This window comes from Podarcis melisellensis, assembly GCF_964234715.1.
Source record: "Podarcis melisellensis genome assembly, chromosome: 17".
Taxonomy (NCBI): domain Eukaryota; kingdom Metazoa; phylum Chordata; class Lepidosauria; order Squamata; family Lacertidae; genus Podarcis; species Podarcis melisellensis.
Genome location: NC_138534.1, coordinates 26260397 through 26272324, shown reverse-complemented (window position 1 = coordinate 26272324; position 11928 = coordinate 26260397). Strand labels below are relative to the sequence as shown.

At 43.8% G+C, this 11928-nt stretch overlaps 1 protein-coding gene across 3 annotated transcripts; it reads left to right on the top strand.

Annotated features, from left to right (window-relative positions):
- Positions 1 to 619: 619 nt before the first annotated feature.
- On the top strand, positions 620 to 11684 carry INIP (INTS3 and NABP interacting protein). Of its 3 annotated transcripts, none has more exons than XM_081894965.1 (6): positions 620 to 869; positions 3225 to 3306; positions 7549 to 7651; positions 9720 to 9779; positions 10205 to 10295; positions 11409 to 11684. In XM_081894965.1, exons 2-6 carry the CDS (start codon positions 3282 to 3284, stop codon positions 11502 to 11504), a joined length of 375 nt encoding a protein of 124 aa, XP_081751091.1. In that variant the 5' UTR covers positions 620 to 869; positions 3225 to 3281; the 3' UTR covers positions 11505 to 11684. The 3 variants fall into 3 exon arrangements, with proteins under 3 accessions (XP_081751091.1, XP_081751093.1, XP_081751092.1); XM_081894966.1 differs by lacking the exon at positions 620 to 869 and adding an exon at positions 1090 to 1225; XM_081894967.1 differs by lacking the exon at positions 9720 to 9779 and having other exon boundaries at positions 622 to 869.
- The last annotated feature ends 244 nt before the right edge of the window (positions 11685 to 11928 follow it).

The following is an 11928-nucleotide window of genomic DNA, read 5'->3' as shown; positions in this document are numbered from 1 at the left end:
TAAATCCTGACTACGCCCATGAGAATACAGCAGAGAAATTCAGAAACTGAGAGTGCCTTTGAGTGGACAGCAATGTAATATCCCCCACCCTATCAAAAGCAGGTCTTATTTTAATGTCAAAATGTGATTTTAAATTTCATTTCGATCTACCTACCTACCTACCATTTTCTGCAAAATGCAAACCGATCGCTATTATTATTAAGTTGCGGTTGTGTATGCGTGTGTGTAAACGTCGTGTCTAAGAGAGAGTGGTTTACAACAGCCCCGCAGTGTAGTCCGGTGCAACTATGCAGTTGCAGACGTCCAATAAAAAAACAAAACGTAGCTAGCTAGTCCTTAATAATAATAATAATTGAACAACAGTTGGGATTCTTCAACAGCGCCGATTTGGATTTCCAGCCAGAAATCCCACTCACGGAAAAAAGACAGCAGCAAAGATCGTCTTTGCTAACATTGCCCGTCTCGGACACCCTCCTAAGTGGCTCGTTTGTCCTTATCAAAGCATCACGCGAAAGTTCCAACTCAGCTCGGAAGCTGGCGGACGTGCGGCACCCCTACACTTTTTATAAGTCTGCAGAGAGGCTAGGGCGTGGATTCTAACCTTTTCAGACGCCGCTGGAGATCGAGTGGTGGGAAGGAAAGGGTGGCGAGTTTCCTCTCGCCGCGCGCACGCGCAGACGCGGCGAAGCGAGTTCATCGCTCCTTCATCGGGAACGTCAAGTTCGGAGGGAGCATCCCAACCGAGGAAGAGGGGGAGCCGCGGGAGAGCCCATCTGTGCAAACGGGGGTGGGGAGAGCAAAGGAGAGAAAAGGGGAGAGCAAACAACCCACGTGAAGGATAGGGATGAATTGGGATTCCCACCTGCCAGGTATTTTAAACTGGGGCGGGGCTACTGATTGATTGATTGATTGATTGATTGAACATATCAATCCGCTAGTCTCTGTCCCCTCGCCTGCCCACTATGCAGACTTATTTTTATTTTTATAATAATGATTAGGAGATGGTAATCCTCCTTGTTCCCTCTTCAATGCAAACGAGTGTAAGGAAGGGAGGGAGGGGGGAGGAGGAGTCAGGGTTACCAAATAAGAGCAGAGAGGAGCAACAGCTTTGGGCATAGTTTAGTAGAAAGTGTAGTAAATCATTGTTAAATTGGTGCAGATTTCTGCTGGCCTGCTCAAATAATGCATCGACTAGCTTTGTAACTCTGATGGGATTTAGTCTCAGGTAGGTGGCTATAGAATTGCAGCCTTTTCGTGGGTTTTATTTTCTTTAAAAAAGCTTGCCACAAGGTTGTGCATATGTATTTAGCAAGCTTTTGTTTTATACAGGGTTGTTTGTAGGGTACTAGTCCCACCAGGTTCTCTGCTCCACTCTCTTCTCGGCTTTGACTGGTTGAGAACAGTAAGGTTGCCTATTCTTTTTCTGGGCAGGACAGCTTGGTCATTATTGCCTGCGTAATAAACTAAGGAAAAGAGGGCCTTCTCGGTGGTGGCACCCACTATGTGGAATGCCTTCCCATCAGATGTCAAGATAAGTAACATTATAACCTTTAGGAGACATCTGAAAGCAGCCCTGTATAGTATATAGTGTATATGTTGGAAGCTGCCCAGAGTAGCTAGAGCAATCCAGTTAGATGGATGGGGTACAAATAATAAAATTATTATTTTAGAGTCTTATTGCCATATCTCATTCTAAGAAGAGCTTTACCTAGTGACAATTGGCCCATAGGTGTGTACAGGATGTTTCATAAGGGTGTGCACTTCCTGCCCCTCTGACCACCCTAGATATCAAAATTTGGGATGATCTTTGAGGAAGAGATTGGAAACATTTTGTTTGTTTGTTTAACTGCACTTTATTGCGTTATCTAAAGCTTAAAGTGAGGTTAACCTGAACTGTGGTTTGTTGAAACAAACTAGCTTCTGAGCTTTTCTAGTGGGATGTTCAAAATGAGCCAGTATTTTTTTTGCCAGCTTAACTCTCCTCTCCTGAGCAAATGGGTGACCAGCTCTGCCACTGAGCCTTGGATATCTGGAACTCCAGATTCCCATTGGTCCATTTAATTTGTTTCAAAGCATTTTTATCCCATCTTTCATGGAGAAAAAAAACAACAACCAAGGTGGGTTGCAATGAGTAAAAAATAAAAGCCGCACATTTAAAAACAAGCTACTAAATAGGAACAGCAGTGGGGGAAATAACAGTAGGAAGCGCCCTGTTAAATCAATTTTACAGCACAGTTAAAAGTAAAAGGCCTTTCTGGAAAAGGAAGTCTTCCCTCAGGTGAGAGTCAAGGCACAGCTGCTGAGGAGTCATTTTCCCTGGTACCAATGAAATGTATTTCAGTGGTTGTTGGCATACACAGGATGAGAGACTTCCAGCGATGAGATCAGAAAGCAGGCAGGTTCATACTTGTGAGCCTTCAGGTATCCTCGTCCTTAGCTGTAAAAGGTAAAGGACCCCTGGATGGTTAAGTCCTGTCAAAGGCGACTATGGGGTTGCGGCACTCATCTCGCTTTCAGGCCGAGGGAGCCGGCATTTGTCCACAGACAGCTTTCCAGGTGATGTGGCCAGCATGACTAAACCACTTCTGGTGCAACGGGACCCCATGACAAGTGCCAGAGCGCACAGAAACGCTGTTTACCTTCAAAGGACTTTTAAGACCATTACTAACAAATCAGTGCAGCTGTTTCTAAAAGTGGGCCGATTGCTTGCAGGTAGCAGCTCCAGTAACAACCTGCCGGCCACTGGCGGAGGAAGAGGAGTGCGGGAGGAGCGCACTGCCCCCAGCAGCGCGATCCCGGTGGGGCGCCATTGTGGCTCTCCACCCCCCGGTGCTGGAGCATGAAGCTCTGCCACTGCTGCCAGCTGCATTTTTGTGCAGGTTTTCAATACAATGGCTTTTTAAACAAAAAACAAAAACTGATCTTTATACCGTGAAAGCTTATGCTGCAATAAACCTGTTAATCTTTGTGTTTGCTATAATTGTCTTTTACTGTTTAAATGGTATTTTATATTTTATTGTATATATAGTTGCAGCCTGCCGTCTTATATTGTACAAATTGGCAGCGTTGAAAATACTGCTATAAAGAAATAAAACCAACCTAGCTTCTACTTTGTATTGTTTGCAACCATTCCCGAGAGTTGGTGGTTGTTGGACGAAGTTATTACTGAGCTTTGGGGTTGTATGCCTTTATGTTCACACATTAATTTCTGTTCATTTTGATAGGTTTTCACATAACAGGTTATAGCTGCTTCTTGTTAAATTAAGGGGGAACCTGGCAAGATGGCTTCCAATCCTCCTGGACAAGGTAAATGTTGCATTTCCGTATAACTAGGACCACAGATTCTCTTTTATGTGGAAAAACATGAAATATCCCTGCTAGCTTAGAAATCAGCATTAGAAATATTTAGAAATCAGTGTTAGAAATGTCCTGAGACAGTAAATCACCCTGGGTGAATTGGCTGAAAAAATAGGAAACTGATAGGTGGATAAGGAAATTCTACTGTCATTGAAGATTGTATTACATGAAGCTTCTGAATGTGTAACTTGACTGTTAAGGGGAAAGGTTGTGGAGCCTATACCCAGTGATCAGTTTTGTAAAATGAACTTTTCTCTCACCATCAGTGCTTAAAATAATAATAATAAAGCATTGATCTGTTGGTTGTTTTTGCCGTGTGAGAGTATATAGAAAGAGAACCATTCATGGAACATTTCCTGTTTCTATAATATGTGTTAGTATAGAGTTGACTCTTTTTCTCATTAAACTATCCTAATTGTGGTTGCCAGACCTCCAGGTCAGATCTTGAGTCTTGAAGCTTGCCTGCCCCCCTCCTGGTGGCTGATGAAGGGCTTGAGTCTCCAGGTGCCTGAGAGTGCTGTAAATATATACCGTATTTTTTGCTTTATAGGACGCACTTTTTCCCCTCCAAAAATTGGGGGGAAATGTGTGTGCGTCCTGTGGAGCGAATGCAGACTCATTGGCTTCAGCAATAGCAACGCTAAGCCTCCGAAGCGCAGAGGGAGCGCTCCCTCCGTGCTCCGGAGGCTTCGCGTTGCTTTCGCTGAAGCCTGGAGAGTGAGAGGCGTCGGTGGGCACCGACTCCTCTCGCTCTCCAGGCTTCAGGAATAGCCGCGCACAGCCCCTTCGGCAGGGAGAGGCTGCGTGGGGCTAAAGAGGAAGTCAAAACAGTGAGCGGGATCCATCCCGCTCACTGCCTTAGCTTGTGCCATAGCACCGTGCAACCCCTCCGGAAGGGAGAGGTGGTGCAGCCTGTATGCTGCTCTTTGGGGCTGGGGGGGGGGGAATAATATTTTTTTTCTTGATTCCCCCCCCTAAAAACTAGGTGCGCCCTATGGAGCGAAAAATACGGTATATAAACATTAAGAAGCCTGTACATGTTGCTCGCAAACTTCAGCAAACTGACAGGAGCTGGCTGCAAATTATTGCATTAGGGAGTGTCTCCCCTCCCCTTTCCCCCTCATTCTCCCAATTAACCTCCATCACCAAAGCCATCAGCAGGGTTGTCTCAGGTCTCAAGAATGGGCCCTGAAATCTCAGGGTCTGGGATGCTCCTGACCTGGCAACCCTAATCTAATTTAAAGTCACAGCACCTTTCAGAATTGTGTTATTCTTTGTGAAGGGTAAGGACTGGGACCTTTTTATTTAGCATTTAAATCACTAGTCCTAATACATAGCCTCCAACTTGAGGGCATTAATTAGTCTTTATGTGCAGATTCCCCCAAGGACACCACATCCATAATGCCTTGCATTATTCTGTCTATGTGGTCACAGCTATTGGAGGCAAGTAAAATATTCATACTTTAATAATTCAAAGGAAATCTAATAAGCAACATGAATTCTCCCTAATTGTTACTGAGCATGTGGGAGAATACATCAGAATGTAGTTTGTTGTAAGAAAGAAAGAGGTTGAGAGAATTGGCTTGTAGATGGTAATTGTGCAAGACGCAATTAGGTTATTATAAGTGGTGCAGTAATCGCTTACGCCAACCCAGGACTCTAATTCCCATCAGCCCTAGCCAACATGCCCAATAGCCAAGGATGTTGGCAATTGGCAGTCCACCAACACGTGACGGGCACCACGTTGGGGAAGGCAGGGCTACTGTATTCTGTTTCTAAGCTTTGCTAATCTGTGTATGGATGATTATTGAGCTCCAGAATTTGGTAGTCAGGAGGGCAGGATCTCTACTGCCAGGAGAGACCCTAGCCTGCCTTTCTGAAAAATAGCAGAACATCCTCCGTAAAATTCTGTAGCACCCTGGAAAGTGCATGCATTCTTCCTCTCAGCCCAAAGCCCAAATCAAGCCCATTTATTGTGCTTTCTATGGTGTAATTTTATGTTGTGAACTGCCTTGAGATCTATGGCTGAAGGGCGGTATATTATTATTATTATTATTATTATTATTATTATTATTATTTAAAAAATGGTGCATAATCAGGTGTGCCAATCCCTGACTCTGAGGTGATCATTGGAGGCTTGGACTGAGGAGGAAAACATCACCTCCTGTGCTTTGTCCTTGGTCCAAGGCAAGCTTCCAGAGCAACAGAGAGGCCAGGATCTGAAATCTTGGAGACCTGTGGCCAGTCAGTATCCCTTCTTGACTTAATAGACCATTGGTCTGATTTGAATGAAGAAGCTTCCAGTACAGTGGCGTAGCGTGGGTTGTCAGCACCCGGGGCAAGGCAAGTAATTTGCGCCCCCTAACCCCCAGATGTTGCGCCCGGTGCGGCCGGCCCCCCCGCACCCCCCACGCTACGCCACTGTTCCAGTAGGCATATGTATGGATATTTCTCAGCTAGAGTACTAACTTGGTAAAGAGACTTTGGCATTCAAAAACAAAACAACCTCTTTGTCCTGCAAGATTCCTGCATTTCACAGGGTTGGACTAGATGAACCCTATGGTCCCCTCCAGCTCTACAACTCTGCTTTTTGCCATGTTAGTGTGCTCAGCTCCTTAAATAGGCATTCCTAAGAGAACTGTGTTCTCATGTATTTGTACATTGGCAGCATACGTCACTTTGGCCAGGACTCCCCATCACTTCACCTCCCCAGATGAGGGCATAGGTGGCAAATACCCAAATCTTACAGATAGTTCCCCTTTCTGGGCTCAGAGCCCAGCACCCCAAGCCCACAGATAAGGAAAACATCAAAGCAAGCCCATTAGCTTAAATCAAAGCAATTGAATATAAGCATAAATGAGCTCATGGTGGCAACCACCACCACCAATTAATTGCGGGGTTATACTGAGTACCAAGATGGCGTTTGCAGAGTTTCCAGAACAATTCACCTTTGGTTCAATGCCCTGAGGAAGGGCTGTTCACTTTAAAAGTAAAATATATATGTCTCATCCCAGAGAATAATTGGGTGCACTCTTCCCACTTTGGATCAAATCTATGCTTCCAGGTGTCATAAGAAAGCTGCAGAGATAGTGCAGGAGAGTACACACCCTGGAGATTATCTCTTTCAGCTTCTACCTTCTGGAAGAAGGTATAGGGTTATAAAGACTAGGACTAGCCACCTGAGAAACACTTTTTATCCAAATTTGATTTTGGTTTTAAACGCAGTGTAAGGTAGTCTCTGTGGGAGTATATTGTATTTAATTATGGGGTATCAGAGTTTTTAGGGGGTTAACCAGGCTGGGATAGCTGGGATAGGAGGCTTGTTGATTTTTGAATGTCTGATGTAGATTTTTTTTCAATTTCTTTGTTCTGTATGGGGCAATGACAATAAAGATTATCGTATCGTATCATATCGTATTGTATTGTATCGTATTGTATTCCCTCCAAGGAGCTCAAGGTCATGCATGTGAGCTCCCTTCCTCTTCCCATTTTATCTTCACAACAACTGTGGGAAGGATGTCCAGCCAAGTAGCAGTGACTGGCCCAAGGTGAGCTTTATGGCTTTATGGCTGGGTGAGCATTTGAACCCTGGTGTCCTGGGTCCTAGCCCAACGCCCTAGCTACTACACCATGACAGGCTCCCAACCATAGACCTCCAACAGCCAAAGCTCTGAATCTTAAGATTTTATCATGTTCCTGTGAGTGGCAGTAGAACACAGACATATATATATATATGCCTGATTTTTGCCAAACTTTCTGCAATCAGCCATGGCACGAGAGTTTCACACATTGTATAAATTATTCCGGTCACAAATGTTTGCCATTTATAGACTGAGATGGTTGGAATTCAGGAATCTATGCTGAGGTATTTCTAATGGAGGAAGCAGTGCTGTTAATACCAGAAACCTTCTTGCAGTGTAAAACAGACAGCTCTTGAAAGCCAGGCTCGAGATTAAAGACTTATTTAAATGGTTAGTATGGATGACATTGTTAGGAAGGTATTTCATGTTGTTAATGAGGAGAGGAGAAAGGAAAGTTATAAATAGACTTTAAGGCTCTGAAGATTAATATATTCATCATTGATATTCATCATCATTCGCTTGGGAGAGGCTTTAAGCCAGTAGGGTTACAAGGTGGCTCAGAGAAATAGGATGCATCAGTAACATTTTACATTCCTCTCACTCTTCCCAGGCTTTCAGAATAAGAACAGGGTTGCGATCTTGGCTGAGCTCGACAAAGAGAAGAGGAAGCTACTGATGCAAAACCAGTCTTCCACGAATCACCCCGGAGCCAGGTACAGTATGTTTAGAGACCTGTCTCTTTCTTTCAGTCTTGCTCTCAGATCAAAGAGGAAAGCCACATGCGGCTTTCTCATGTCAGCTGCATGTTCATCCAATAAGCCCGTTTCACAACAGAGTTGTGCACTAGTTGTTCCCCAAAAATGTAGCTTTGAGGAGGGCAGCCAACATGTGCCTTGGATTTCTGTCTTCTGACCCTCTCCCATTGCTCTTTCCCTCTGGAAGAGGAGAAGTTAAATACAGTTGAGGTTGCCCAAACAGATTGGGCTTGTGAATGCATTTGCAAACCAGATGAACTGTTGTGAGCACAACACACAGACAATAGAATGCTTTTTTCAAACCGAATTTCAGCACGGGGAGGGGACCCTGTAGACACCTGGGAATGTCTTTTTGGTTGCACACTAGCAACCCCGATTTTATTTTATTTTAAATCTATTTTCACCCACTCCTCAGACAAAGGTGGCTCTCAAAGGCAGCTAACACACTAAAACCAGTGCTTTTTTTCCTTTTAAAAAACATTTAGGGGTACTCTTATTTTCTTATTCATATTGAAATATGAGGCCAAACTTAGATTCACAATATGTTTAGAGATATGTGTACCCCCAGAAAAAAGACTGACTAAAACACACTGATCTTAATAACCACAACACCATATAGCTTTTGTTTATTGTTTGTTTGTTTGTTTGTTTGTTTGTTTGTTTGTTTGTTGGCTGGTTATTACACCCAACATTTCCTCTTGCTGGCACCCAGAGTGGCTAACGTAAATCTCAATAAAATGGCAATTGAAATTATCAAGCAGATCAGTAGCAGCTAACCTTTAAAATACAATACTGCAGATCAGAAGTACAAAGCACTATATCTTTGTGTAGAAAATTGGGATAGAAGTTATCTAGATAAACGAGCAAATTATAAAAATGCAAACACCGAAGGCTGCCAGCAGTAGAAGATGGGAATGTTAGAGCACATATCAAATTCCAGCAGAAGAACCTCAGTAGGTTCCTGGAGCCCATCGAAACCAAACCTTTTCCCTCTGTGTTACTAAATCTGGGTCCATCTAACTGATTATTGTCTCTGCCTGACTGGCAGCAGCTCTCCACAGAGTTTCAAGAAGGGCACATCCCCATCGCTACCTGGAGATGCTAGACATTGAATTGAGAGCTTTTGCAAACAAGGGAGATGCTCTACTACTGAGCTACAACCCTTTCCCAGTATTTAAAAACCTTTCAGAATATTTTTTTAAGGACAGCATAAGTGCTTCATTTCCACACTTAAAAAAAAACCCACACCAGTCTTCTTTACAGTTTTATTCCTTCTTAGGTCTATATGCACACAAACTCAACTTAGTGAAGTCCATGCGATTGTTTGATTTCTTAGGTGCTCTATTTCAGCACCAAAACAATTTATCAGAGAACTAGGTGCAGAAAGCTTCTTCCGTCCCTCTGTCTCTCTCTCTCTCTATCTTTCAAATATTTGTTATAAAATGACATTGAATAGCTCACAGGAGCATTTGTGTGTCTGAACACTTTTATTGCCTATGTAGACATTCAATTTTTCAGAGCAGTTGGGAAAGCCTCGCAAGGGGAACGTACAGGGAAAGATTTCATCTCTTTATTAGGAGTGCCAAGTTGTCAGAGATTGCCAAGTTGTCATTGTCAGAGATGCATTTGTATTTTGCCCAGAGCGTACACATAACCAGCTATTTCAGGGCACTTTCCCCCAAGAAAGTAGCAGAACCTCACAGCGGCCAGTCCACACCTTTTCACCATCACCTCCAAACCTCCCCTTCCAGACATTGGACCTTATCATAGTTTTTCTAGACCTGAGATTTTACAGTAAGCCACTGAGATGTTTAAGTGGAACCTGAAAGGAACAAGGAATAAGTGTGACTCTCTCTTATATTAGTTCTTCCTCTTTCCCATACCCCAAGAGTTTAGCCTAGAACCTGATTTATTGCTCATGGTGTAGTAGTAGCGTTTTTGTGCACTGTTAACTTGTCAACATGTTGACTATGGAGAGACCTTGTCCGGGCTCGATCTCAATGGGAAACTCTTTTCCTGCATACAGAGTTCTGCAGCCACTCTTCCAAACATATGAACTCCCCATCATGAAGACTATGGACCCCTGGTTAGTAGTGCTGTTTTATTCAGGTATCACTTAGGCAAGTCATTGGGTGGCGCTGGTGAACGAGCAAAAAGAAACAAACCCCAAAATGTGCCAGGGGTCCCCCTAGCATCATTCTGCTGCATGACTTCCAGCTGACTTCCTTTTGGCTTACTCTGGGGCAGGGCTTCCCTTTCCATTTGACTTGACCTGCCTCCGCTGGGGTGAGAGTTCCAGAACAGAACGGTCCGCCTGGTGTGTGTTCACACACAAACACCGTCTTGCATGTTCGAATCCCCCCAAAATTTCAAGCCTCGTATTTCCAAGTAGGAGATCATGGAACTTTCTTGACTCTGAAATGCCCACCCCACCCATGATCTCGTGGTGGTTGTTTCCTTTGCTGCACTTGTGTGACGCCTCATTTTCCCCTTCCTTTCTGTTGCTTGTAGCATCTCTCTAGCTAGATCCTCCCTTAACAAGGATTTCCGCGATCATGCTGAGCAGCAGCACATAGCGGCGCAGCAAAAGGCCGCTCTGCAGGTGAGTTGTCCCAGTCACATAAGACTCAGGTTGGCAGGATCCGTATTTCGTTGTTTTGTTTTTTTGGTCTTGGTGCGTTGGAAGCTGTTGCTCCTAAGGACCTTTTTGCATGTGGAAGGGACCAAAACTAACATGCATCTTGCAGCTTTATGACTTGCACAGTGATAACATAGTTTTATATCAGAATTATTTGTGATGCGGTAATAATAGCATTGGTGCCTGGACATCCTGTATCACAGGCAGAGGCAAACTCGGCCCTCCAGATGTTTTGGGACTACAACTCCCATCATCCATAGCTAACAGGACCAGTGGTCAGGGATGGTGGTAATTGTAGTCTCAAAACATCTGGAGGGCCGAGTTTGCCTCTGCCTGCTGTACCACATCGTTTTCTTCATTTTAGATTCAGGCTCATTTCTCCCCTGTCAGGCTGGAATTCAAGCAGCAGAGGATGCAAAGGCAGCCTGAAGAAATTATAGACAATCCCATAAGCATTAGCGCCTGTCTTCTACATTGAATTCCAGATCCTGACTCTTAACAAGATTTCAGTTGCAGTGCCGCACAGAATTAAATCCCATAGATGTCGAAAGGATTAAATCAATCCAACTGTGTTCAGGATTGAAACCTCCAATATAGATTTTAAAAACAAAACAAAAAAACTACCACCAAACCATCTCTGAATCTGATTTGTGCTTTTCATGCCCTCCAGAGCCAGTGTGGTGTAGTAGTTAAGAGCAGTAGTCTCGTAATCTGGGGAACCGGGTTCGCATCTCTGCTCCTCCACATGCAGCTGCTGGGTGACCTTGGCTAGTCACACTTCTGTGAAGTCTTTCAGCCCCACTCACCTCACAGAGTGTTTGTTGTGGGGGAGGAAGGGAAAGGAGAATGTTAGCCGCTTTGAGACTCCTTAAAGGGAGTGAAAGGAGAGATATCAAATCCAAACTCTTCTCTTCTTCTTCTTCTTCTTCTTCTTCTTCTTCTTCTTCTTCTTCTTCTTCTTCTTCTTCTTCTTCTTCTTCTTCTTCTCCTAGTGCTTGGCTAGTGCCGTGGGGAGGCTACTCTTGCATGGGTGTATTACATGTGCCATTTTCCAGATGTTGTCTCTTCCTCTTCCAGCATGCTCATGCACATTCTTCAGGATACTTTATAACCCAAGACTCCGCCTTTGGAAACCTCATTCTCCCTGTGTTGCCACGACTTGAGTCAGAGTGAGACAGAGAGCCCTTAGAATGAAGATCATCCACTACTGCAGCTGCTGCTTCTCCAAACTTTCAGTCGATGGTTTGTGAAAATAAGAGAGGACTCAAAACGGATTTCTTTTTTACTCATTGTAATGGCTTTCATTTTCATTTTTTTTATTTTTGCTGGTGGCATTAAACTACTTAAAATGAATTCTCAGGCACCCTGTTTTTCTTTCCTTCAGTTTTCAGAGTTGGATAGTACTTGAGTTGTGGTTTTCAATCTTTCCTTGTTCTTTAGTTCAGTTTACCACATGCCCATCAATCTCATTAAGTAACACACTCAGTATAGCCCATTAAATAATTCAATAGAGCACACTGAAGCATCTCAGTGCTCTACTTGCATTATTTCCATAGTTGTTGCAAAAACCTTGTTAGGTCAGTATTGTTATACTGAT

Coding starts and splice junctions, on each gene's coding strand:
- INIP (XM_081894965.1), top strand. CDS start 3,282: ATGGCTTCCAATCCTCCTGGACAAG. Junction 7,652..9,719: donor ACGAATCACCCCGGAGCCAG/GTACAGTATGTT, acceptor TCCTGCATACAG/AGTTCTGCAGCCACTCTTCC. Junction 10,296..11,408: donor AGCAAAAGGCCGCTCTGCAG/GTGAGTTGTCCC, acceptor TTCCTCTTCCAG/CATGCTCATGCACATTCTTC.